Genomic DNA, 27,543 nt, shown 5'->3' with positions numbered 1-27,543 from the left:
GGAACTTGCAAGTGCGTGGTTGATCCCCGCCACGTATTCGGCAGCACACTGCTCTTGAGTATGGACGTTCCATCCCTGCCCAGCGATCCACCTCAAGAGCTTCGCTTTTAGACACAAACCGGTCCAGGGAAAGGATGTTGGTGGTCAGGCAGGCCCCCGCCTCGCCCAGTCATTCCTACAATCCGCTTTGCCATTCCATTTGCTCCCAGGCACAGAGCGACATCAGTCAAGAGCTGATCAACTGATCATCAGGAGCCCAAGTGCGAAAGATTGGGGAGGGGAGTACGCTGGGTAGAACAAGCCACTTTAGGACCTTGCCTGATTAAGGTGAACCTCTCCCATGACTGCTCTGGTCCAGGACAGACATTAGCTGTCCTCAGACCGTCGACAGACCAGTGGCCAACAGTCTGACCGCTGCCACCAACCCCTTGTGGGATTGAAGGAAAACATTTTGCTGCCTTAATTCTTCTATCTGAAAGATGGGGAGAGCCTTCAAAGGATTGTTGCCCAGCCCAGCCCAGACTGTACAGTGCTTTTTAAAATTCTTGAATGCTGGAGAGACTATTAGACAGGTGGCATGGAGAGGAAGCAAGGAAGCATTTTTGATGAACAAACAATTGATTGTCTCAGAATTAAAAAAAAAAAAAAGATTGCATCCCAGAAAGAAATACAGAAGGACCCCAGATGTTCTTGGACCAATGATGGAGATCCAAGGACGACTGGGAACACCCCAAAGATCTCAAATGGCACTTTTTCCTATACAGCTGCAGATATATGCATATATTTTCCCAGCAGACTGAAAGTGTTAGACTGGAGCAATTGCCATTCGTGGCAAGCTCCGCTTAATTATCTCATATAATTTCTTCTAGTTAAACAGGCTGAGCAGGTTTCATACATGGTTTCAAAAACCTGCAAAACCTGATTGAGCAGATGCAAAACAGAAGTGTGCTTTTCCTGGTCTCTGTGAGAATTCTTACTTGAATTCTCACTATTTCCCGTTTTCGGTCTGTAAGTGCGACAACGTTTTAAGCAGTGCAAAGCCGTCCTTGCTTCCCCAGAGCCTACGAGCCACCCACAACCAGCTCTGGCCTCACAGAAGAGGGAGGTTTTCAAAAGCCACTCAGAAACCCAGCCCTGCTCTGCAGGCGAGATGGGCAGGTCCCACAGGCTGACCGTTCTTCCTGTTTCTGTTTCTGTTTCTGCCTGCGATTCTTGCAGAAAGAGCTTGCTCCTGGATAGATATTTGGTTTTTTGTAGAGGGTTCAGGAAAAGGCAGATGGGAAAGGCTGCCAACAGGGGGAACAGGGAGAGAGGGAAAGATACAAAAATCACCCTTTGCTACATATATGGTAACGGTGTGAAGCTTTATGCAGCCCACACTCCTATTAAGTCTCCCAATGTCTTAATATTGATCCACATGCTACAGTTATTCCTGCAAGCTAAGCAAGTCAAAAACAATACTAAAGCAGTGGCCCTACCAACTGTGCTTTTCAGAGGACACCCCCCTCCCTCGCCCTCCCTGCACAGCTCCCCCCCAGCCCAGCCCCACCCTGGGCCCTGCCCAAATCAGTTCTAGCGTTTCCCGCCTCCAGCCACTCCATGCCGGGCTACCTCCTCTTCCGCATTCGTTGCATGGCAGAGAAGTTTCCTTGGATGGGCACTGCTCTGGAAAGAGAGTTTTGACACATTCCAGAATGATATATGAAAGAGAAAGCGAGCTTCGTTTGTCATGAAGAATATAGGTTAAAACAGTTCCGAGACATTTCATCAATCCTTCTCGACTGAGCTAATGCTGGTCACCAGCTATCCAATGTTTCCCTCTTTGACCTGTGGCCTGCAGAGGTTATATATTTGGGGCAGGGGGCTGGGCAGGAAGGGCGTTGCGCAGCTGTCTGTCCCACAGCACCCGGAACTGGGTCCAAGTCCCCTCCTATCTTTCCGCCTTCACCTTGTACTTGAGGGTGAGGTAAGCCAGGAGGCGGATAATGACAAAGAAGACCCCTAAGATTGCAAAATCAAGGTACAGCTTGGCTCCCTCCACGTCCAGCTCCTTCAGGATCTTGGCAGGATCCTTGAATGGGCAGTCGCTCTCCTGGCACTCCAGATTTCCACGATCCAAGGAGTAGATGGTGAGGATGATGCCTTCAAAGCCGTATCTGAGCCAGAGCAAAGTAGAGAGGGCAGTCAGAGGTACAGAATAATTGGGACAGTCCTTTAAAAAGGTGACCAGAACTTCTAGCATCATTCAGTAGGACCTTGAAAGCTGAACTAGAGCACAATTTGCCAAATCCCCAAGTGAGCCTGCTCCGTGTCTCTGACAAAGGGTCACATAAATGCTGCTGGATGGGACCAAAAGTCTCTCTTCTCTGGCATCCAGCTTCTCACAACAGCCAACTGGAAGCAGAGGGAACACTGAGGAGCAGCACCCCAGGATCTCTAACTTGGACTTCCCGATTTGTGATCTTGAGCAGTCATCTCTTGGATTACAGGGAGCATCAGAGTCATAAGCCACGACTTTGCCTCGACCCCTTTTATAGCTATCTCCATTAGTGGCTGGGAGCAGCAAACCATATGTTAGAAAAACCTGTCCTTTGAGTGATGGCGTCTTGAAGAAAAGGGTGCTAGATGGCATTCAGATGAATAATGGATGAACAAACGCATGAGGAAGATGCATTCATGACTGTTAGTCACTGTGCCTAAGGCGCTGTGAGCGTCTCCCAGCCTGGTGCCTCTTGGGCGTGTTGGATTTCAACTCCTATCATGCCCACTGAGGCTGGACAAAGAAGTGATGGGAATCAAGATCTGGCTTATCTACCAGGCCCCAAACTGGAGGAAACTTACAGGAATATGGTTCTGCTTATGAACCAACCTATACAGTACATGTCTATTTTGATTATGCATTTGCTGAGGGCAGAGCGAAATTCTGTTTTCCTTTCCATGATTGTCTGAGGAGCAGGTGTATTCTCCAGATTACAAAATCCAGGTTATTTGCATGAGGGGGTCACAACATGGGTCATCATCATCATGGCTTCTGCTGGATGTCTATGATCACAGCCCAAAGCTCTCTAGACCTCAACCTGAGCTGAAGGCAGCCTATTTTAGGAGGCCCCCAGAGACAGGCTCCAGGTGCTCCACTTTGGCAAAATTCCCTTACCTGACATAGGAGACATAGGTGCTCCACCGAAGGTAGGTAGGGATGGTCTTGAAACTGACAAAGAAGCCAGAAAGGAGAAGGACGGGAATGGCTGAAACAGGACCCACAAAAGTAGCCACCTGGGAGGAACATGGTGGGAAAAAAGAGACAAGTAGGTATGGTTAGAAAAGGACTGAGATGGATGATGGAAACTCAGGATTTGAAACCTGGATACGTAAACCAGCCCTCCACATACTGGTGCCCTCCATCATCCCAAGCCAGCTGGGTGTTGTAGTCCTGTATGTCCCAAGAGACCAGGTAGGGAAAGCAGGTTTAAGGGGATGCCTCTGTTTTATCTCCCTAACCCTTAAACCTACTTTCCCCACCTGGTCTCTTGGGACATACAGGACTACAACACCCAGCTGGCTTGGGATGATGGAGGGCACCAGTATGTGGAAGGCTGGTTTAGGTATCCAGGTTTCAAATCCTGAGTTTCCATCATTATATCACTAGCATCACTTGCACAATGATGTCACTTCTTCCCCTCTTGGACCTCTGATGTTTCAAGCAATGTTTGGGTTCTGTTTTGTTTTTGTTTTTTAGAATTCTTGTGAAGACACTGTTTGGAGCTGCGTGTTTTTAATCAAGCACAGAAATTATCTTGGAAAGATTATGGAGTGACACCAAGTAACAAATAGTGAGGTAGGGTGATTTTTGTACCCATGACAAGCTGTAGGAATTTTGGAACACCTTCACACTCCAACGTTTATTCCTCTCCCCACAAATCTTCTGATTTGGGGCCATTCTCCATTGGCTCTAAAATGCCTTTCAAGAAATGAGAAAACTCTTTCTCGTTACAAGAAGAAATCCTGGTGCCATTCACTGCTACAAACAGGATACTGGGCTAGTCAATGGGTACCCTTAAGGCAGTTCCCATCACTGTGCTGAAACCAATCCACCGCAGCCCCCACCACTCCAGTAGCAATTTGGGGGGTGGGGGAGAGAGCCCCTTAGCATGGTCTCCTATGTCAAGGGGGGAGGGTCAAGGTACTTGCTATTTTTTTTTAAACATTTTAGAAAGGACCTCAGTTAGATCTCATACCCTTCCCCCCTCTCTTTCCATCCTTAATTCCTTTACAGATGGGATCATGTTAAATTCTGGGGTGACAACTTGAGCCCCTCTCCCCATCTGGAGCGGTCCTGAACCAGGCCACGCTGTAGACTCACTTGCGAGGAGCTGGACGCTGCCCCGATGAAGAGACCCACGGACTGGGCCACCAAGGCCGTGCAGGTGGCCAGGGCCGAGAAGAGTAGGAAGCGTATCGCTTCGGGGGGCTGTCCCGTCATCCAGTAGACAATGCTGCAGTAGGTGATGGGGAAAATGATCTGCGGAAGTAGTGGGGGACCAATTAGTACTCAAGGATCTTCCCCTTGGAATGAAGTAGTTAGTGGTTGAAACGGTGCTCAGTTAAGGGGGAGGCCAACATCCTCCACCAAGGGAAGCATCTACCCTCGGCTCTCCCACTATGCCCAGCTACACCTGTTGAACCTCAGCCTGCTATAAAGCAGTAAAAGGCAGGAGGGCCCTCCCTCAGGCAGAATTGTGGCTCGGGACGAGCCGCTCACCTGAAAAGGAACATCGGCCATGGTTTTGGCGAGAAAGTAGGCTTTTAGACTGTACCAGTAGTTGAGATGTTCCCGCAGAAAGACAGACATCTCCAGAGGGACTGCAAAGAGAGAGTGGGTGAGCTGATAGAACAGCCGATCCTCGCAAGGGAAAGGGCCCAGATGCTGGCAGTTGAGGCTGCAAAAGGCTTCTGTGCCCAAACCCTGGGGAGCATCTCTCTTGAGGCAAAGCTCTGGTGACTTGAGTAAAGAACCCACATTCCAGCCCGCTGTTCCGGGCTGCTCTTGGTCCCTGTGAAGCGTGGAGTCTCTCCTGCAGCCACGGAGAGGTTGCAATTCCTGACTGTTGTGCAACCAAAACAAGAGGGTGGAAGATGCGAACTAGCCCGCCCCCCTCGACAAAGGAAGACTGCAGACCACTCTTCTCCAGCTGTATATTCCATAATTTCCATCCACATCGGAAACCCATGTGGGTTTCCAGCCATTTCCCCCATCCAGGCAATTGAATGTATGTGTGTCAAGCTTTTCAATGGCTTAGTGCCACTGCAATGTGATCACTTTGCTTAAAAGGGGGGAGGTCTGATCAGTGGAAGGCCCTGAATTTCTTTCACCCCTCCAATCCCCCTCATTGCTAAAGTACCCCAAAACTCCAGCCCTCCCCTCTCCAGTCACCTCACTATCCCACTAGCAAGTCCTGGAGGCTGAAAAATAGGTTTAAAAAACATGGCTGCTGGCCAGAAAAAGACTGGTCCTCCTGAAATAAATGGTGCCACGAAGGCCTGATGCACTCCTCTGCAAGTCTCCCAACCTTTCTAAGCCTCTCTTTGCTTCAGGTCAGCATCCAGAAACCCTCTGGGTTTTTCTTCCTCCCGGGGACACCAGCGCATCTAACCCAGGGTGATCCTAAAGATGCCCAGGCTGTTCTGCAAAGGGGCCCAAACTCACAAGTCAGAATTGTTGGCATCAGAGCGGCAAACATTAGGAAGAGCATGGAGAAGAACAGAAAGCCAGTGTTGTTGAAGACTTTGGTGGCATCATTGCCGATGTGTAGGTAGAGCAGGCCGATCAACACCCCGGTACAGATGTGCGACATGAACCGCAGGTGGGTGAGGACCTGTGCAAACCAAGAAGCCCCATAAGTCACCTGGGGAGGATTTGTCCTTTGGGAGACACTTTTGTCTCCCTTTGCAAAGCGTTGGGCCATCTTAAGAAAAGGCCACAGAGCTGGCCGGGCAAGCCACGGGGGGAGGCTTCACACAACATGCTGACTCAAAAGCCAGTTAACCACTGGAGTTGAAGCAAGCCCTTCTCTGTCACCCTGGGGTGGCAGGCAAGAAACATCCCAAGCTTTTTAATCTTTTCACATTCAACAGTAGCAAGTCGATGGATGTAATTTTTTTCCTATTTCCTGCTCTTAATCATGGCTTTGCATTTTTGTAAGCTGCCCAGGGCTGTTAAAGGAGTTCATAAAATCTCTGAATAAATTGAGAAGAAAGAAGATGTGTGCCATACGAACCAAGCCTCTCTGAACCCCATATGGCACAAAATGCTCACTATCATTATTCGTTAAATACAAACATATTAAATATTCATCTAAGATGGGAGCCAACCAGAATCTTTGGATGGTCCAAGGGTAAATTTTGTAATCATAAAAAAAAAGCAATAAATAGGGTGGGAAGGAATAAAAGAATGATGATCTAGTCCTGGATCTTGGGTCCCTGTGACTCTGAGGGTAATCAATCTGGTCCAGCTCTGCATCTGGGGTGTTCATGGGTGTGTGTATTAACAAAAGTCAAGCTGGTGGGCACAACACATGTAAACAATGGGTGGGGCTTCAGTCCTGTGGCCACCATCTTGACCTTTTTGACCCCCTGGAGACACCCCTGCTTTGCATTCTGAAGGCTTCAAAGATGTTCCAGATGTTGCCCCAGCAACTCAAGTCAAAGAGCATCTGAGATCTGGAATGCAGACACATCTGGCTGAAAACCCAGGCGTCCACCTTTTTTCCTTCTCCCGTCTCCACCCTCCATCTTGAATCCTCTGGGTTCTTCATCCCTGACCCTCACCGTGTCTCTTAGGATGGAAACATAGCTCCTCCTGAAAAGGATGCAAAATTGAGTCAGGGTACTAGTAGCGAAGGTGTGACTCTCAATGTGATCCAAATCCTGCGGCAGAACCAAGGAGAAAAGAGAGAGAGAGAGAGAGAGGTTGGGAGGTTAAGAGAAACTCAAGCAATCCTAGTGGTCAACAAGGATGGCCTTATGAACCTTGGCCAAGCAACACACAAGGTGGTGCATTTCAACGAGTTAAAAAGGAGAGGCCAAATGCAGACAGAGCAACCGTGGAGTCAGACGAGCTGTCCTCACCCAGCCTAGCGTGGTCCCCATGTCTCAGGGGGTGCTCCAGTGGTCCAACAAAGTCCCCTCCACCCCCACCCTGACCACTCACCGCCACACAAGGACCTGGCATCAGAGAATCCATCTTCTCTGGACTGTTCTTTTTCTCCTCCACAGCACATAGGCCATTCTGGACAGCTTGGAACAGGAGTGGGTTGAGGTCCCCATACTCCCCCGAGGCCACTTCAATGACTGCAGAGGGGAAGGCAGATGGAGGGAACGTGGGGGGCATGCTTCATAGGGCCTCTGGCAAGAGACTCGTCCCTCCTGACCATCCCCATGCAAAGAACAATGTTTCATTTCCATGAATCGTTTAGTACAAACATTAGCAAAGCTGGCTGGGGAATTCTGGGAGTTGAAATCTGCACAACTTAGAGTTGCCAAGCTTGAGGAACCCTGTCTTAGCAAACAGTATGACTTCAATTTAAGGCTAGCCATCACAGCAGTGATGTCTTCCACTGCTATGTGAAAATACAAGGCTCAGGGATCATCAGAAACAGCCTGGCAAGTTTGTGGCCAAGGGGAAATTTTGAACCCTGAGCTGCCGAGCTGTTGCTTCTGTGTTAGGCACAGCTGTTTAATTCCCCATTGCAAGACATCATCGCATGGAAGGTCCTAGGAAAGGGATGTAAACTTTAGCCTTCCCTGGTGCCTTCCAGATGTGGACCAACTCCCAGAATGCCCCTGCCGACGTGGCCCTTGCTGAGAATTCTGGGAATCCAAGTCTGCATAGAGAATCAGAAAACACTGCTCAGCATGCAAGAGGAGCTCTGATCAAAAGGTCTTCCTAGTCCAGTAGTTTGTTTTCTGTCAGGGATCACCCAGATGTCCTAACAGGGAACCCACAAGGACGTTCCTGAAAGTCATTCGTAGATCCAGGACTCTCGTCTAGCATTCCCACCTGGTTGACAACTTCACATCAAGACATAACTAAGTGGTCGGATATGCGGGAGATCCTAACCAAAGCATTCAGCATCTCCAGGCAGGGTTGGTGAAGGCTTCTGCCTGAAACCCTAGAGAGATATCTCCCATTAGGAGGGAGTGTGTGGGTCAGGTGGAACAAGGTCTGGCCTGGTACAAAAAGGCCCCCTAGGTTCCTATGAACAGAGCAAGCCATGCGTTTTTCAGCTCTTGTAGATGCAAAAGCCATCTGTGGCCAGCATGACTTACTGAAGTCAGCTGGATTGTGGTAGGTGGGGCAATGCAAGCCGAGCCCTTTCAGGTACGGGATGAGGTTGGACACAGCTCCCTTGAAGATACACTGCCCTTGGCTGAGGATGTAGAGCTGGAAAGAAGGAAGAGGGGAGGAGAAAGGTATTCTGAGGGCAAATTTCTCTGGCCCGACAAGAGATGTGCCACAAAAATGCCCAAATCCAGGAGTTCTAACGGTGAACTCCTGCCACGCAAATTCTTAGCCCCACCGGCATCAGTGTGCCATTAGTGCACCATCGTGGTTCCCATGGCATTCTATCACAAGCTGCTAGATTTAGAAAGTTGCTTCCTGGGAGCCCCGCAGAAGGCCTCACCTTGTCAAACTTCTCAAAGAGCTTTGCGCTGGGCTGGTGGATCGTGCAGATGATGGTGCGACCCCCCTGGGCCAAGGATTTCAGAAGGGAAACCACCTGGAAGCAGGAAGTGCTATCCAGTCCGCTGGAGAAGCAGAGGAAGAGAGGAAGGATCAGCTGTGGGCCACGGGCACAAGGACAGAGGTTGCCTTCTCCTTTGGGGGGAGGGGCTCTAGGCCAGTGGCACATTTGTGAGGCAAGAAACAGACTGCAGATCAGCAGCCTTTGTGTTTTCAGAACTAAGTGTGCATTTGTGCCACAGCCATTTTCCTTTCTCCCCTGTGATGGGAAGCTGGACATTTTTTTTAACTTTTTGACTCTGACATGAACCCAAAGCAGGCAGCAGTATCTTCTCCGGGCTCCTTTCTACCCATTGGTCTGGTCCTGCCTCAACGTTCTTGGAGGAGGCCCACCAGTGTTCTGCAAGACTGAACAAGGCCCAGGGGCAAGAGAGGAAGGGTCTTGCGGTCTTCCCCCAGATACAGGCAGGGACCAGGGTGGCGGCTGGCACTCACCTGGTGGGCTCATCAAAAAACATGACGGGTGGATTGTTGACCAACTCAAGGGCAATCGCAAGTCGCTTGCGTTGTCCTCCCGAGAGAGAGGAGGTGCGTGTGTGGGCACACTGCAGGAGGCCCAAGGCAGTCAAGATCTCGTTCACCTGGTTGCAGGAAAAGAGGAAAGGGAAAAAGAGTTGCCCTGGGAAATGGGCTCGGAACACCCTTCCCCTGGCAGTGTGATGAAGGGGTCAAAGCATCTCAACAGACGTAGGCAGAGTCAGTTCAACCCCCAGTCCACTGGGAAGTCTACCGAGCAGCCAGTCAGCCTCTTGCCCTCCTTATTCTCTTTCTCATCCACTCAGCCTCTACTCACAACTCTGTCGCCAAGACAGAATGCCACGGAGGACCCCTGACTCTGCCCAGGTCCCCTGAGCAGAAAGATGCCACATTTACCATTCTGGGAAGAGCCCAGCTTGCCAGCAATGCTACAAAGCCAGACTTCACTTTGCAAGGCATCGGCCGAGGACTGAGATGCGCGAGCAGAAGGGACTGAAAAACATCCACGTCTCCGTTTGCTAGGAACCCAAACCAGCCAGAAACACCTTTACTGCATCGCTGCACGTCCATCTCTGCTTTCTGAGCTTTCGGCTGAGACAGGGAATGTCAACTTACCAGCTCTTTCTTCACTTCTTGCTTCTCATTCAGTTTCAGGTTGGCTGAAACCTGAGTGGGGAAAAAGGAAGCAATGTCATTCTTTGCATCTAGCAGACTTACTGGGATAATTGGTTTTCAAAGCCCTGGGAACAGTACCCTTTTCTCTGGAGGCAAAAGCCACGCATGTTTTCTGCCCTTTGCTGCCCCATTGCTGGGTTCTGACAGGGCTTTCAGAGGGAAGACACTCAGCCCCATCCATACAAAGACACCAGGCAGCTTTTCCATCCCTCTCTCTCTGTCTCTTTGCATCCTTAATGGATTTTGTATTTTAAAAAAAAGAGAGAGGGGGTGGCAGAAGAAGCGATGTGCAAACCTTGACACTTTCCAAACAGAACAGCTCTTCTCTCGCCTGTGTGCTGCTCTTGCTAGACTGTGACATTTCAGACCACAGGAAGAGAGAGAGGATTGCATCTTTCCGCGCTTTTCTTAGACAAGGCAAAAAAATTATAATCATATATAATAAAATATAAGGTTTGCAGGTCTAGTTTTTGCTCAGAGACCGAGAGAGAGGAAGAAATGCTTCTTTTTTTAAATGTAGAACCCAAATATGTGCATATGTGTGTGCACGTCCCGTGCTTGGAAGCTAAGCAGGATTGGGCCTTGTTAGTACCTGTATGGGAATTGCCAGAAAATCCCAGGACTATGGGCTACCCCAATGTTTCTCAATCTTGGCAACTTTAAGATGGGTGGACTTCAACTCCCAGAATTCTGAGAGTTGAAGTCCACCCTGCTGGAGATCCTGGCAAATCCAGCATGCCTCATTAGCATATGGATGGTTACTCTAGGATGCAAACTCTCCATGCTATTCAGGAAGCTGTTTGTTGCCACTCCCACTTCCTCTCTCTCTTCCTTCTTTTCCACCAGGAGTGAAGCACACGGCTGTGTGCTGCTCCATCTTTCTGGGCGCCATGCGGTGGGCCTGGAATTCCCATTTTCTTTCATACAGCTCTTAGCAGCTGTAGGGCTAAGGGTGAATTTTGTTTAGAAACAGAAGAACGAAGATTTCGTCTTTTCCACCAAGCATGGATGTAACAGAACCAAGAATAAAGTCAGTAAGATATTCTTTTTACTTCTTAACCTACTCTGTCTAAGCGTGTGAGGGCTGAATGTGTAAGATCAATATCCTGTGCTTCTCTAACGTGCTCATTGAAGGTATCTAAGATGATATTCTTTTTCTGAGTACAGCTCCTCAGCTGTTAAGCTCTGCTCCATTTCAGTGGTTCTAGCAGGCCACTGAATTGGCTTCACACCAATCTAAAATTGCCACAGTTGAGAAACACTAGGCTAGACTATAGAACACAGTAAGGCAATATCAAACCACCACTATTGCTGCCAATATGAAAACAACCAGGAATTGAGCTTGTTTCAAAAGGGAGAGCTACAGAAGGTATTCATATCATGTTATGTACTGATGATGGCTTTATATTTGAAAAACAAGAAGCCATTTGCAAAAAATAAAAAACAAAATCAGACTACACAAAATGCTACATGTAAAACCCATTCCCCTTTATTATTTTTTTCCAAGCCTGGGATAGGACCAAAGGACTAAGTCACTCTTTGAGTCAGATGGGCAGTGACTAAATCTGAAACATAAATAAAACAAATAAATAAATTTAAAGAATGCTAGATAACCTGTGGCCCGTTGTTGCCCTACGACGCACCGTTTCGTCCATTAAAGGTTGCAAATGATCAGACAGACATGAGGGTTTTAGTTTTAGTATATAGATTATGGCCTTTAAAACCTTGTGTAGATGCTTTTTTGTTAACCCCCTTGCTTTTCAACAGAGACGCGAAATGACAGGGGCTTCAGCAGATGTCTGGAGAGAGCGGCGTCCAACCATTCTGCCGATGGCGCAGCTCAGCTCTCAGGACAAAGGCACGCAGGGTGGGGCCCGTGGACGAGTGGCCCGGTACTTTGAAGAAGGGGGTCCCTCTCTTCGTCCCAACCCTCGCAGGCCTCTATTTTCTCCCCTTTCCAGGTTCGGCGACCTTTCCCCACACTCACCATCATGGCCTCCCGCCCGGTGAGATGGGGCATCAGCATGTCGTCCTGCATGATGTAACATGACATCTTCCGGAAGGTGCGCAGCTCCCTGGGCTGCCCATTCACAAGGATCTGACCTTTCATGCCCGTTTCCCTGAAAGTGAGAAACGGCTGGGTGTGGGGGCTCACACGGACTTTTCTCTTCCTTGGCATTTCCGAAAAAACACGGGGCAAAATAGTTGCTGTCTTCTTGCTACATCCTAAACCCCTGTCCTTTCTTCTGTTGTTCCTTCTCCCTTGAAGTCCATGGCCAGGAACTGAAAACTAATGGGGAAAAACTGAAGCATGGAAACAAACCTACTTCTAATCTTTGGCCAAGTTGTTTTGCTGTTTCAGACGAAAGCTGGCTTGCCATCTTATCATTTCCAACACAGAGCAGTGATACAGATGGGGGGGGGGTCCCGTGGTTGCGCCCACCCCAGATTAAAAAAAGCTGGTTCCCCCCACCTTTTTTCCCCCAGTCTAATTTATCTGGTTTGCAAAAGGCATTACAATTTGGCCATAGCTCTTTATTGAACTGTTTGGATTGTAGAGACCCAAGTCTTTTGCTCAAGTGACCCATATAAATAAATAAAGATCTCCTTCTGCTTGGGAAGAGGTCAAGGGATTCCCAGCCCACGTTCTCCCCTACTTTAGTGCAGAAAGTTGCAGGTTGAAAGTCTAGTGTGCCTTAGAAGGCTCTGAAACTGGAAGAGCCTGTCCAGATCAGGGATGGGCCCTTTGGTCTAGGGAGAAGCTAAACTTTTCACTCACTCCTTCATTCATTTGCTAGGTTTATTTTTAGGCTTGGGGGCATGCAGGGAGAGGGGTGCTGAGCAGGGAGATAAGGGATTTCCCCCCTCCACTAACTTCTGGAAGGTTTTAATTCAGAGTTTGAGTCGAGAAGTTCTCCAGCTTATTTCACTGTTACTCTGGGAATTGTGTCACCCACTGATTGCACAATCTAAATCAACCAGATGATGTTCAGGGAGAGCAGCAAGGCATTTGCCAGGATGAAGGTCCAAATCTTTCAGCTGAAAATCAAGCCGTTTCAGAGAAAGGAAGTATTTTCTCACCGATAACCAGCCAAGAGGTTCATCAGGGTGGATTTCCCAGCTCCAGAAGGTCCCATAATACCAATCAGTTCACGGCGGCAAAATTTTCCAGAGAGGCATTTTAGTAGGGTCTTATACCCTGGAAAAGAGGAAGGAAGGATGAGTAGGTAAAGGTGCCCCAGAGGCCCTGGTGAGCAAAGGGGTTGGATTTGGACTTTTGCATTCATTTATCATTTCTTCCAGCCATCTAGCAGCCAAGATTCTCTGGGCAGTGTAGAAGTAAAAGCAGAACAGATCACCACATCGACAGCTTTTGATGACTAGTGGCTGTTAGCTACTAACACCCCGCTCACCAGATTTTTAGAAAGGAGCAACGGTGCTAAAAGCAAACATTTGATGCTTGGGATGCAGCTAGTGAGAAAAGACAACTGTCTGAATTTACAGCTGGCTGGTAAGATGACACAGGTGGGTGCATGAATGCCTTTTAACCCGGAGACTTCCTGCTTGAACAGTAGGGAGGCTGTTCCATTCCACCTCTTAACCAACGAGGATAATGTGCAACAAGATTCTTTTCTAGGAGCCCAGAGAGAAGTCCTCAAAAGACCAGGATCTCAACGTTTGCTCAACTGGTGTTGCCTATGTTGGCCACAAATCCCACCGGTCTCACCACCGCCTTATCAGAGGGTGGGACAGCAGGCAGGACACAGATCCCATCACCCAAACACAGATGGGGGGGGGGGGGGGAAACCAGAACGTATTGGGAAAGCAAGGTGGAGGAGACCACAGAAGACCCTTCTCCCCCCAGAAAATCCATACAGGAGACCATTGGATTGCAGCACTTCAGCTGGTCTCAGAAAGCTAAGCCGGGTCAGAGCTAAGTAGGACATGAAGAGGAGACCAAGAACGTAAGTTGTGCGTGATGTCACTTGCCCCCCTTGCCAGGATGACATCTTCTGCAGGCAAATTAAGTCAACCCAAGGGGAGGGGAGGCAAGAATTTCAGAGTTTTTTGGGTTATTCTCCACTCCTTGGAATAGCTGGGCCCCAGAGAGCCAGATGGCCCCTCCCTGAAGATATTTAGGAAGACGGGAAAGCCAACTCTTCCAGAGAGCTTTCAATTAGATTTAAATAACATACGATTTCTAAGAATGGGCATGTTTGCTTAACAGGGACCCCAGGATTATCTCAGAAAGTGGCATTATTGATTTTAATCATCTTAAAGGCTTCTTGTTCAGTTTTGCAAACCATCAAGAGTCCTTGTGAAAATGGTGCTATAAACCCCCACCCAACCCCCAAGATAAATGAATAAATATGGTTTCTCTGGCTCAGCACCATCATTATTCAACCTGCTAATATTGGGAGTTGATGGCTGCCCTGCCCAACTTTGGCACCGTGGATGAATCTTTGGTTGGGATCCCAATGAGTTCCAGGAGAGAAGCGGAAATCAGGGCTTACTCTTCCAGCCCCACCCTGGATGGCAAATTGTGAGATACTGCTGAGATGACACCATTTCTTGCCAGCAGCAAGGAAGATGGACATTACGGTGAAATAAATGAGCTGGGAAGCATATTGGAGGAGGAGGAGGAGGAGGGCCATGTTAGTCTACAGCAGCAAAAAAAATCAGGGGTCTGCTAGCACTATTTTTGATGAACACGTTTTATTCAAAGGCATGAGCTTTCATGAGCTGATTAAAATTTGTTCGCTGGAAAAGGCACTACTAGACTCCTGGTTGTTTTGGAACTGCATGTGAGTTAGCATTGAGAAGAGAGAGAAATGGTTGCATTTTTCTGCTAGGTTGCAATCGTTACTTAAGAATGCCCCATGCAGCATCTCCAGCCTGCCAGATATTCATAAATGAACATTAGAGCTTCAGGTTTTCAAGCAGAGGGTGCCAGTTAATTGCTGGCACAGCCATTCACAATAAGAGTGTCTTACAGCCCCACGTTTATAACTCCCTAGAGCCCTCCAAAGCCCCGCCACACGCAAATTGGAAGCTCCCTTGTAACAGAAGTGGAGATGACGGTATCCACAAGGATCAACCATTCTTAACTAGATTTTAATTCAGGAAGCACACTGTTAACTCAGATCAAATCAACAATCATTTTGTCCTGGCCTACTTTCTTCCTTGACACTGGGTATCTGCAAGGGAGGGGGTGTCAAAAAAGAAAAGAGGGCAGCCATAACCACCACGTTGACTTTTTTGACCTCTCCAGCAGATGCCCCTCTGCACTATTCAAAAGCAAAGTGTGTGTGTGTGGTGGGGGCTGTTCGGAAAAAAATTAGATAGCCCTGGTCTAAAAGGATTGGGTGGTTAAAGATGGAAAGGACCAGTGAAAGATCCTAGAGATTTTGTGACAGCTGGACCAATCATTCCTGTGGATGTAAGGTAGATGTGACCCAAAACATTCACTGAAGACCAAAGGATGCTCATACAGCACACAATTGAGTGCTAAAAAAATTAATGTTGCTATTGTACATGCCAAAAGGGGCATTTGCAGAAACTAAATGCACAGAACCAGAAATGGAAGATCCATATTTTTCTTGCTGCCTTGGTTTGGCTAATGAGCATTGCTGCACCACAGGTGCCAGAAGGGGAAAGGGCTGCTTTGGGTTTGAATGTTATTTCTGTTCTTCAGTTTGATGCCCTCTTCATCCACGAATATCCGTTCCCAGTTGCCATGAGTGGCCTCCTCCCATATGAAGGATGGTGCAGCATTTGCCATCTCAAGCCAATGGAGGGCTGGCTTAAGTGGATCCAGGAGAGCAACCACCAGGTTTGTGTCTATTGTGACTTAAATGTTCAAGCATGTACACCTCCAGAAATCAATATACTACTGAATAAATTAGCAAATTGGCAATCTGGAACAAAAATCTCTCCTTGGGAAGCAATTCTAGGGTACCACCACTAGAGGGAGTTGAAGCATCAATACTCTCTTCATCTGCATCTTGGTTCAGGAGGAGGGCTGGACCATCCAGGGCAGGGTTTCTCAACCTTGGCAACTTGAAGATGTGTGGACTTCAACTCCCAGAATTCCCCAGCCAGCATGTTGAAGTTGAAGTCCACACATCTTCAAGTTGCCAAGGTTGAGAAACACTGATCCAGAACCTATTTGAGCTCATTTGCAGGTGATGGAGTCCCATGCAAACCTCAGCCTGCAGAGATGCCCCTGGAATAACTTCAGGGCAAGGCAGAGCCTCACAGGCATCTCCCCTTGGAGGCAAGTCTTTTCTGCCCCCTAAGGAGGAGACATCACCATGGGCTAAAATTGCTGGAAGAGGTCTGGCATTTGAAAAGAAAGCCAGGGTAGAATAATGGTTGGCATCCTAGCTTTGCTTTTCAAGGGCCTCAGCTGAAACACTGGAGTTGGGACAGGGCATATCAGAACTTCTGATGCTTCATTTGCACAATGAATAAAATCAAATCAAGTTGGATTATTGGGAGAATCAATTAATTAAGAACGGGAACATCAGTCTTCCAGAAGAAAACCCTGCTAGATACACAATAGGAGATAAGGAGATCTTCCTCCCCTACCTGGGGCTTCTGTCACCACTCATATCAGGGTCTGCAACCTGCATTACAAGGCTGGTAGCTAGCAAAGCAGAAGATCTAAACCAGTGCTTCTCAACCTTGGCAACTTGAAGATGTGTGGACTTCAACTCCCAGAATTCCCCAACCAGCTACACTGGTCTAAACACAGGAGCTGGAACAACCCAGGTTCAAACCCTCCAGCTTTTTCCCAGCTCCAGCTTGATAAGAGTCAGGGCAGGGATTATTTAATTTATGTAACTATTCTTTAGCAAGCAAACTCTGTGCTTCCATATCCATCAGACTCCATTCTGAGGCTCCAGTTCTCTCCAGCTCTGCCCCAAGCCACCAAAGGCCAGTCTGCGCCTAGCAGGCTTCATACCTATGCTGAGAGGTTCCTTGTAAAGACCCCTAAAGTTTCTGCACCCATTTTCCCCATTCCATTCAGGGCAATGGATGCAACAGGGATTTATTAATTGCTCTTTAATTACTTCATTCCTGTCCCCAAGAGAGGGAGTTGGCAAGTCACAGACAGTTCAAAAGCTATTGTCTGCTCCTCCCCTTTTCTAATTCCAAAATTCAGCAAACAAATAAAACAGCAGTGTAAGGTAAAGGGAGCTTCCTTTTAGGAGCTTCAGAAGGGTAGAATGCTGAACTGGACTGTTAATGGTATATTTAAGAAAGAAGGCATAAATTAAGAATGCAGTTCCAATGAGAAGTATGGAAAAATAGCCTGGTCACCTAAGATAAGCAGTTTTCCTTCAGATAACCAGCTGGGAAAGACTGGATTCTACATGGTTGTCTAGGGACACAGACAGCCTCTAGAGACTTTTCCAACCTTTTCCACCATATCTGCTTTTAAATCAGAGCCTGTATCTGTATTCTGAGGCACAGAAATTGTGTTTTAAGATGGGTGGGCATACATATCTCCTGCTGAGTTGAATAGAGAGGGTAGAGGCTGCAGAGATTTCCACTTAGGTAGAGCCTCACAGGCATCTCCCCTTGGAGGCAATCCCTCAATACGTTCAGGTGTCGTGTTGTGTTGTGTTGTAAAGATGTGTATGCCCACCCATCTTAAAACACAATTCTGGGCGGCTCACCAAACAACAAAACCATAAAACACAACCCCCATCCAATGCATCAATCATTTCCTCAGGGTGCCCCAACCACCACCTCACGGCACCCTCACCCTACCCGGCACCAGGGTAAAAAGCTGGTCTTGATGGCCTTCTGGAAGCCTAAAAGGGGGGGGGGGCTGCTGGACCATAGCGGGGAGGGTGTTCCATAAGGTAGGGGCAGCCACGGAAAAGGCAGGCTTCCAAGGTCCCACTAGAGCAGTGTTTCTCAACCCCGCTTGAAGATGGGTGGACTTCAGCATGGCTGGCTGGGGAATTCTGGGAGTTGAAGTCCACCCATCTTCAAGCGGGGTTGAGAAACACTGCACTAGGGGGCAACATTTCAAGAAAGGGACTGCCCAGAGTCGCTCCTTGTGGGGGAGATGGGTGGTGATAAATCTGATAGATAGATAGGGAGCCCCGTTGGGTCATCGGTTCAGAGATATTTCCTTACCAAATCCTTCAATGCCTCCAACAATGGCAGAGCTTCTAAAGTACTGGGAAAGTTCTTAAAAATTCAGGGAGATATTCAGAGATGGCTCTGCCCTGGAAGTAGCCCAGGCTGAACTGCATAGCCCAGTCAAACATCAGGAGCTGACCACAGAAACGATTTATGACATTTCGTATTATGCCCTAAAACGTTTTATGGTAACTTTTATGTCATAAAACGTTTTATAAAATTTGCCAATAGGAGTCAGGGGTCCTATTAAAAAGACCCTATTAAAAAAAATAAAAAAGAGAACCACTGCTCTAAAGCCTGTTCCTCTCTCCCTGCAGCTTAAAAAACAGTTTGCTCACGCTCGGAACCATCAGCCTCTTTTCTTGCCTTCCAGCCCTTCCAGAGGTCTGTCATTGTGCCATGCTGAGAAAAAACCACTTTGCATATGCTCAGAAGCAGCCCCTTCCCTCCTCCATGCTGGAAAACATTCTAGACTGGCGCGGAGGGGCCCAAAACAGGTGGGGGGCTGCGCCATCTGGCAATTAAGCCTCGCCCACTCTAGGTGGCGCCGAGACAGGAAAGCAGGCAGCAGACACGTCCTTCGGGCTTCTAGGACAGACGCCGCAGCGAGTGTTGCAAAGAGCATAAGCCCGTTTTGCAGTCAGCGTGGGGGAGGCTTGGCGAAACCGCGCCCCCCCCGCGCCCCCTCCCTTCCCAGCCGTCACGGGCCGCAACGCTGCCGCAGCACCTGCCGCTCAGCTTGGAGAGCGGACCGGCTACTTGAGTTCATTGACTGCCAGTAACCCTCCCTCCGCTCGCTCGCTCGCTCGCGCTTGCCAGCTGCAAATCCGGCTCAGCTCCCGCTCAGCGCAGAGGAGACCCTTTTCTGCAGAATTGGATTTCATTTCATTTTTGAGCCCTGGCCAAGGCGCTCATTAGGGCGCCTGGGTTCCCAGCTCCCACCGCTGACGTGAAGCAGCGGGTTCCTTTCCTGCAAAGCAGAGGCGCATGGCCAGCCCCGCAGGGCTGGGGCATTCCAGGCCAGGCTCCCACGGGCCTTGGGTGCCCCCCCCAGCCATGGGGCTCTCTCCTGACTTGCCTGGGTTAGCGTACCAGATGTTAGAACCCAGGAGAGCCCGCAGAAGGGGCCAGCAGGACCTGTGCACGCACACGCGCGCGCGCACACACACACACACACACGGGTGTCACTTTGCCAGCCCCCTCTTGCCTGCTCTCCAGTGCCAGGGCAGCATTGCCCATCCTGGCATCCTGCATCCAGACTACAACTCCCATGAGGTTCACCTAATTCAGCTCAGCTTCAAGGCCCATAAGGCAGCATCTCAAGGACAGAATGGCTTACCCCATAGGCATAGCCCGAAACATTAAGGCCGTGTTTCTCAACCTTGGCAGCTTGACGATGTGTGGACTTCAACTCCCAGAATTCCACAGCCAGGGGAATTCTGGGAGTTGAAGTCCACACATCGTCAAGCTGCCAAGGTTGAGAAACACCGCACTAAGGACTGGGTAAATAGGCACTCCCTCAAATTAAGGAACTGTGACAGGTTTTTCATCTGTTTATTTTCATTGAAAATTTAATTCTCCAAGTCCTTCCCAACTTACAGTTCCTAGATCTCCCTGAAGGAAGCTGTGAGGGTGAGACCAAGTTCCTACACAGTGTGACGCCATAAGCCAGTTTGGGCATGGCATGGTGTGTGAATCCACTGAAATGATCATTAAGGGAAAATGTAACGTGCAAAAGTGCAAAGAGAAGGGCTCCCCTGAGGGGAGCTTGACTCCTGGACACCTCTCTGGGTTTTCTCGATAACAAGACAGAAGTGCTTTCCTTCTGCCAGAGGTTTTCTTCCATTTCTCAGTCTAGCCTAGGCTCTAGTGATTTCCCAGTGGTCTCCCATCCAAAGACTAATCGGGCCTACGCCAACGGTCTGTTTCCATGTAACACATGCACACACAGGGATTAATCTGAGATAAAAGGATCTGGGCAAGACCTTTTTAAGATCTGGGGGAAAGGATGTCATTGTTCCGGGACGGGTGACATCATACGCCAGCCCTGATAAGATCACCTCCAAAATGTCTGGCCTGTCTTCTGGTAATTGATGACATGGCATGACTCACTTGGCAGCAAACATCCCGGATTACATTCTCCAAACTTGGAGTGGCAATTGTCTTTCCCAGCTGCATCCCCTTGGAGCCCATTAATCAGGGGAAAGGGGAAAAGGTGGGATATTTGGGGCCAGATACAGGATGGGCCTCACCAACGCCCTCCATCCCAGCCAAATGCTTCTTCAGTGCTGTGATTGGGTTGACATCCTGCAACGTAACTGAGGACTGGCCTAACTGGTGAAGCCGATCCAATCCGGGTGAGACCCAGCTAGCTTGCTCTCTAATGGAGGGGGACAGCTGGGCAGAAGGTCACCTGTCTCATCTGCCCCCGAGACACTCGCTCCACTCCGCCTAACGAAAGGGCTGGCCGTGGCATGCAATCACCAGGTGGAGGGACTGGGAAGCCAGGCACCTAGGTTCTCCCAAGGAACCACTTCCCTTTTCCAATCTGGCTACCACGAAAGCGAAGTTGGCAGTAGGTTAGAATTTGATTTGATTTGATTTGGATGACTCCCAAAGAGGAAAAGAAACACAAGGGAAATATGGGATTGTTCACACTTGTTGATGACCTCTGAGCCAGGATGGTGGTGCTGCAACTATCCTGGTCCTCCTTGATCTCTAAGTGGCCTTCAACACCATCAGTCATGGTTTCCTTCTAGACCAATGTTTCTCAATCTTGGCAACTCTAAGACATGTGGACTTCAACCCCCAGAATTCCCCAGCCAGCCCAGTTGAAGTCCACACATCTTGAAGTTACCAAGGTTGAGAAACACTGTTCTGGATTAACCATGGGGATTAGGAGTGGGGAGCACAATGTTCCAGTGGTCCTCCTTCCTTTGCAGCCAGCCCCAGCTGGAGTTGATGGGGAGTGGGAGGAAAGTTGGAGGCTGAAGCCCAGGACTTACAGAGCTTGGCGTTCTCGCCCCTCACGTTTAACATCAGAAGTGTTCAAAAGTGATACCCAGCTGTATATCTTGACCCTGGACTGACCAAATGATGCTGTTGGATCCTGGTTAACCTCAACCTTAGCAAGACCGAATGCCTGTGTGTTTCCGGTTCATCTGGTTCCACGGGCTTTCCACCCTTGCTCCTGAATGGGGCTGCACACCCATGGATAGGACCGAGGAGTTCTCAAGAGCAGGTGGCAGCTGTGGCCAGGCGGGCCTTGGTCCAGATTTATCTGGAGCACCAATTGCGACCTCTCCTGGACCTGGAATCCCTTCTCACAGTCGCTCCCACCTCAGTAAACTCCGGGTTGGACTACTGCAGTGCAGTCCACCCGGGGCTGCCCTTGAACAGCATTCAGAAGCTGCAACTGGTCCAGAATGTCTCAGCATGAGGATTTATGGGGGCATCTTGGTACGCCCATAGAACGTCCCTGCCTCGTAACTGCACTGCTCTGCTTCCAGCTGCAATTCAAGGCGCTGGGGGTGACCTAGTATGAGGCCCTTCATGGCACAGAACCTGGCTATTGAAGGGGCCCCTTTCTCCCGTTGGCCCTGCCCATTGGATACAGAGTGGGCATGCTCCAGGCCCCATCTGAAACGCCATCCTCTGATGGGACCCAGGCGAGATGCCTTCTCTGTCACTGCTCCTGCCCTCTGAAGTCACATCCCCCCAGAGGTACGACTTGTCTTGACTCTGTCTTTTAAAGAGGTGTTAAAGCTGGACTAGGAGCAGATGTGTCTTCTGAGGGGATTTTATGAGCATAGGTTGGGCATATTAGCCCCTGGGTTATTGCCTTCTAGACTGGGTGTGTTACTAGCTTGTACACCACCCAGAATTGGATGGCCTTTATACATTTCTTTTTCATTCTAGAGTTTTTCCCGCATGTGCAGGGCCTGCTTTTTTTTTTTTAGACCAACCGAACATCGATCCATTGGTTGTGACAGGAACCAGCTTGTTGCCCAAGCCTGACCTCGTGGGCTGAGAGAGAGGGACTGGCCCAAGGTCACCCAGCCGGCTTTCATGCCTGAGGCGGGATTGGAACTCATAGCCTCCTGGTTTCTGGCATGGTGCCTTAACCACTAGACTAAACTGGCTCCCTGGGTGGCCTTTATAAATCTGATTTACAAATATATATGTACGTATGCATGTACGTACATGTGTGGATATGTATATTACAAGCAACTGTTGTTGCAAGCACCAAATTTTCTGAGAATGTAACCTGATGAAAGGAAGGCAGAAAATCAGATCAGGTCTCACCCTGATATCCTAAGGCACCTGGGTCTTGATCTCCAAGCAGGGCTTCAGGATGTCAAACCCAAATAGGATAAAAATGGATGTCGGTGGCTTTGGGTGCAGCAGGTAGAAATGCAGCCCTTTGCAGCCTCCCCTCTTGTCCACAGCTGGAATCGAAGCTTCCGGCTCAGGATAGCCCACCGCGCACCCTGCCAACCGAAGGCAGCCTACGCATGGTGGCCCTACAGGAGGCTGTTTGAAGACTCCCCTCATGGCCAGCTAGGAGACGGGCTGAACTTCTACCACTTGCCGAAGCAGCACCTTCTTGGTAGAAACAGTTCAATAAAGCACCTTACGGTTGAAATGGGTATGGGAGCCCTGACTTACCCTTTGCAAATTTATCAAGATGGGGTTTTCCCCGGCGCAAAGCAACAGCAAGCCAAGGCTGCCTCCTCCCCAGCTTGTCCCCAATAAGGACCTTCTCCGACTTAGCCACTCCCAGATGCAGAGGGCCATGGGGGAGCGGTAGATGAAGGCATCAGGAGGGGTTGGAAAAGCTCTCCTAAAGGACCTTTTGACCCGTTTGTGCCTTCGTTTCAGAAGGAGGGTCCCCTCCCCTCCCCCCAGACCTTGGACTGCTTTAGCAAAACATTTTGCAGGCCACTTCAGTGTTGGAACAAAGGGCTGTCCCCATCTCTGAACGATGGGGAGGCAAGCGAATGAGGTCTGTGGGTACCCACCCACGGCTGTTCCACCCTAAAACCCCAGGCAGCTCTGGTTCTCCCTTCTATTTCTGGCACTAATAACTGGCACCCCTCGACCCTGTTAAAAGAGGCTAATTGAAGCAGCCACTTCCCAGAATCTCCCCCGCTTTCTGCAGACAGACTCACAGACAAGGAACAGTAGTGCTACTCGCCCACGCAGGAAAAGGATCCCCAGGGAGCTGGGAGAGAGAGAGAGAGAGAGAAGAAAGGAACCAATGGCAGGGCTGGGAACAGGCTAAATTTATTTTCTTCTCAGCATCTGCTCCTCTTCAAAAACTGAAGGTTCTTGGCTTTGGTTCTTCCAGGGAATGGGGCAAAGGACACGTAACTTTTACGTGCCAGGTCTGACTTTGGAACGGCTCTCTGTGTCTCTAGAGCAGTGCTTCTCAACCTCGGCAACTTGAAGATGGGTGGACTTCGACTCCCAGAATTCCAGATGAGCTGGCTGGGGAATTCTGGGAGTTGAAGTCCACCCATCTTCAAGTTGCCGAGGTTGAGAAGCACTGCTCTAGATTCAGAGTTTTATTTCCTGCATTCAGACATATGGGCCTGACTCTCACCAGCCCAAAGGGCCAGAGAAGGGCTCTCTGCTAGCAAGAATGGGAAAGTTTGGGAAAGTTCCCTCTTGACCCCGAACCCTGGGCAGCTGCAGCTGGTTAGAGCCAATTGCACCGGTCTGGACAAGAAAGAATCTGCACCAAGTACTAGGTCCAGGGTCTGTGTTGAAAGGAACCTAAGCACCGTGGGAATGCCAGTCACCCCTTCTGCTCACCCTACTGGATCTAGCCAGCTCCAGGGCCCTTCCGTCAAACAGGGCCATTTTTTTGGACCCAGGAGTCATGCCTTCCCTGTGGCAGCACCTGGATGGCCTGGGCCCTGTTCACCTTTTGCAAGGCTCTGAAGGCCTGGCTGCTCCACCAGATGTTTGGGCCAGGAGGTAGGCAAGCTGTGCTGGTTGTGTTTTTATGAGTTGGGTTTATTGTTTTGACCTTGGGTGTTGGTGGTGGAGATGGTGAAGGGTGGTTTTAATCTTGTACCCCATCCAGTGTCACTGCTGGGACACGGGTGGCCACCGTTTAAATAAACCAACCGACCAACAAATAAATCTTCCCTCACATGGCTGCTCCCACTGAGTTTGGAGGCCACATTCAGTCAAACCAGGGGTAGGGTCAAGCATTCTGCATACAGCAAGTTTCAAGCTGAATTCCTGCAAAGACGCTTGAGCTCGACCTCTTTTGAAAAGCGTTGCAGATCCAATACTGAAGACACGACTCAGGCACTTTCATCCTCGTGCGCTGCCCCTGGCTGTCAAGAACATCCAGGCCAGCTTCCTTTGCAACAATGTCACCTCAACTTTTCAAGTGATTCCATTCTGTTAGTCCCATCCCAGCTCTTCCTAGCTTTTCTGATGAAACAACTCATCTTGCGTAGGGCCAGTTTTTTTGGTTCAGGATTACTGAGCTCCAGGACCATCCTAACCCAAACAGGGGCAACATCTGTCAGCCTTGCGAGGTAGTCCTGACAGGAAGCACAACCAGAAAGACTAATTCTACTTTATTGTGAGGTTACATTAACAGAATCTTGCAAGTCTGAAAGTGCATTTCTCCCCTGTTGCATTTACAGCCCAAGAAACTAGGGAGGATCCCTTCTGAGATTTTTGCCATGCCCACATTCCTTCTGCAGGATCAGCTGCCTCTTATCTGACTGCTCCCCTGGCCATGGCTCTTCTTCCTGTCTCCCAAGGTCATTCCCACATACCATTACAACATCCCAGGCATAAACCCCCCTGGATCCTGCCCCCAGGAATACACCCAAAAGAATGGTGGGAGAGGGTTGATCACCCGTTTCCTGGAGTGAGAGTGCAAGCTGGCACTAGTGAAAATAAAAGTGAGATTTGGTGGTTTCAACTGTTACGGGTGGATCCTGGGTAGGGGAACTGTCAGTGGTGCTGGCTGATGGAGCAGGGGCTCAGCAGGTGCCACCCCTCAAGTCCTAGTGAGTGGGCATGGTGCCAGGTCAGTCTGGGATGTAATGGTATGTGGGAATGCCCTTGGGAGACAGGGGGAAAAATGCTGCCTAGAGAATGGTCAGATAAGTGGCGGAATAGCCTGCAGCTGGATAGTGGGTGGGGCAAGAGGTTCAGAAGGGACCCTCCCTAAGTTCTCGGGCTGCAAAGGAGACGGCAGGAGATCTGTACTTCCAAACTTGCAAGATTCTGCTAATGTAGCCTTACAGTAAAGTAGAATTAGCTCATCTGGCCATGTTTCCTGTCTGCTCTACCTGGGAAGGCTGACAGGGGACTCTGAGGATGGGGGGGAGATTTCAGCTATGTCCAGCAGAGGAGAAATGACGGGGGTCCTGCGTGGGCCTCCCCATAACAAGGAGGGTTGGCAGTCAGGAGCTGTCCCCTTCTCTAGTGCAGGGACCTCTTCCTGCGGCTCCGGGCACTACCTTGCTGGATAACCTGGCCTTAGGCTGCTGCTTTTGACTGCCAGGCCTGTCACGTAATATGTCTTCTTCACAACTCCATGATTTGGTCCTGGAGGCACAAGCAGATCTGGCATGCGTGACCGAAACCTGGTTGGCAAGGAGGCGGGTGTTTCCTGGTCTGAGATATGGTCTTACATAAACTCAGGTATTGCAGCAGCAGTGATGCTAAGAGGAGGGAGAGGGTGTGGTGAAGATCTTCCATGACAACTCTGTGGTTTCCAGAGCCCTGCTGGGGGGAATGCCGGGCTCGGGTTGAGTTGCGAGGAGAAGGTAGGGATTCTACTGGAATACTGCCCATCTGGGTGTCCAAAGGCATCCTACCTGAGTTCACTAACCTCCTCTTGGGGCTGATGCTTTAATCGAGAGGTGAGATCAGGTCACCGACCAGGCCCAGGAGTTTGTGGCCTCCACGACAAGGAAATGTCATGGAGCATCTTACCCAGTGTCTCTTACAGGCTGGGTTTGCAATTAAATCCCAGTAGTGGCTGTTTGCTCAGCCTTCTTAAAGGCTTTGGAGTGTGTGTGTAAAATATGAGAATGATCTTTGTCAACACAACTGAAGGAGCAGATCTGCAATTTGAGAGTGCTTCCGGACTCCGAGTCCAGCTGAATCCACCGGCAGCTCAGAGGTCCTCTGCCTTCCAATGTTCCTCACTTGAGCATCCCTGAAATGTTAAGTTTTACGGGTTTATCTGCACTATATTTCCTATCACCTGGTTTTCCTGACTCACCTGACTGAGTGCTTGTGTTCTGAACGCAGAAGAAAAGATGGTTCATTTTGCCACAAACATGCAGAATCTTTTACAACTCTGCTGAGTTTGCCCACTTATTTGCTCCTTTCTCTTCCTAAGCGGAAGTTTAAATGTTCTAACTTTTCCTCACACTTTATCATCCTGATCATCCGGAGTGCTTTCATTGGCACCTTTTCTAGCACAGCAGCCTGCTTCTGCAAATCCAGCGAGCCAAGCTACATGCAGAAAGACACCTCCGATACTTCTGATTTCTCTCCTAAAGACCCCTAACGTGGGAAAGTCTTTTTGGCATAGCCCAGAAGTTGAGGAGCCTGAGAGATACACGGCCAGGGGAAGGAGGATAGCATTTGCAGGTGAAAAGGGTTACAGAAGTGGCCAAGTAGGGTGGCATAATCAAGAAGCAGGCCTAGGCAGGACTTTCCCACGAACTGGGTCAAAGTGACAATTTCAGCAGGTGCGTCTCGCGTTGGAAGTGATGTCTGCTGAAATTCCATCCTCACCACAACTCCTGGAAGATGAAGGGATCCTGGCCTCTCTGCTTGTGGCCATCTCTCTGGTTTTCACCAGCCTTTCTATGAATGAAAATCTTTTCCAACCTGCTGCCCTCAAGATACTGGAAGCTGCAGTCTCCGGACATCTGGAAGTTTCCAGATTGGGGACGATCAGCCTTAACTGGGTTAGATGCTTAGGTGGACCAAATTAGGACTTGGCTAAGGATGTTCCAGTGGAACAACCACGTCAAAGAGGCATGGACCAGCAGGCATATTTGGGGCAAGAACCTCTCGGCTTTCTCTGACCCGTGCAGAAATGCTTACAGACATATTGCCATCAAAGCTCCTGGAAGAAAGATCCTGCAAGCCTGATCAGCGCATGCAAGGTTTAACATCAGCTTCGGAGGGACGGACATCATACCTCTTTTCCGCCACCATGAGCCTTCACGGACGGAATACGACAAGTCAACGAACTCGATGTCCACAGCTGAACGCTTGGGCAAATGGGAGAACCTCTGAGCGTCCGTGATGTGGTTCTCCACCTTCTTCAGGTGGGTGGTCCGGCCAGCGTTGCATACAGAGTCCTCCAGGGCGATGGAGACACAGCTGGGGTCAAGACTCTTCTCTGCCATGGCTGCTCCCCTGCTGGGAGG

At 49.5% G+C, this 27,543-nt stretch overlaps 2 protein-coding genes across 2 annotated transcripts in view; both read right to left on the bottom strand.

Moving 5' to 3' along the window:
* Positions 1-27,543, bottom strand: part of NHERF4 (NHERF family PDZ scaffold protein 4) — a 284,353-nt gene that overhangs the window by 29,818 nt on the left and 226,992 nt on the right. The gene's annotated exons all lie outside the window — the stretch shown is intronic.
* Positions 1,896-27,530, bottom strand: ABCG4 (ATP binding cassette subfamily G member 4). Its single transcript, XM_063310890.1, has 14 exons — positions 27,312-27,530; positions 13,034-13,151; positions 11,940-12,072; positions 9,893-9,943; positions 9,236-9,381; positions 8,682-8,805; positions 8,326-8,440; positions 7,208-7,347; positions 6,826-6,924; positions 5,705-5,873; positions 4,760-4,860; positions 4,361-4,519; positions 3,155-3,273; positions 1,896-2,156 (listed from the first exon to the last, which is right to left on the bottom strand). Exons 1-14 carry the CDS (start codon positions 27,520-27,522, stop codon positions 1,931-1,933), a joined length of 1,911 nt encoding a protein of 636 aa, XP_063166960.1. The 5' UTR covers positions 27,523-27,530; the 3' UTR covers positions 1,896-1,930.

The sequence above is a fragment of the Candoia aspera genome, chromosome 9 (assembly GCF_035149785.1).
Source record: "Candoia aspera isolate rCanAsp1 chromosome 9, rCanAsp1.hap2, whole genome shotgun sequence".
NCBI lineage: Eukaryota > Metazoa > Chordata > Lepidosauria > Squamata > Boidae > Candoia > Candoia aspera.
The sequence above is the reverse complement of the archived record's forward strand: the minus strand, read 5'-3'. Positions and strand labels throughout refer to the sequence as shown.

Excerpts from the sequence above, each read along its gene's own strand:
- ABCG4 (XM_063310890.1), bottom strand. The coding sequence starts at position 27,522 with ATGGCAGAGAAGAGTCTTGACCCCAGCTGTGTCTCCATCGCCCTGGAG. Across the intron at positions 13,152-27,311 it reads CTCATGGTGGCGGAAAAGAG|GGTATAAGACCCTACTAAAA; the intron begins GTATGATGTCCG and ends CCTCTTTTCCAG. Across the intron at positions 9,382-9,892 it reads AAGAAGTGAAGAAAGAGCTG|GTGAACGAGATCTTGACTGC; the intron begins GTAAGTTGACAT and ends TCCTGCAACCAG.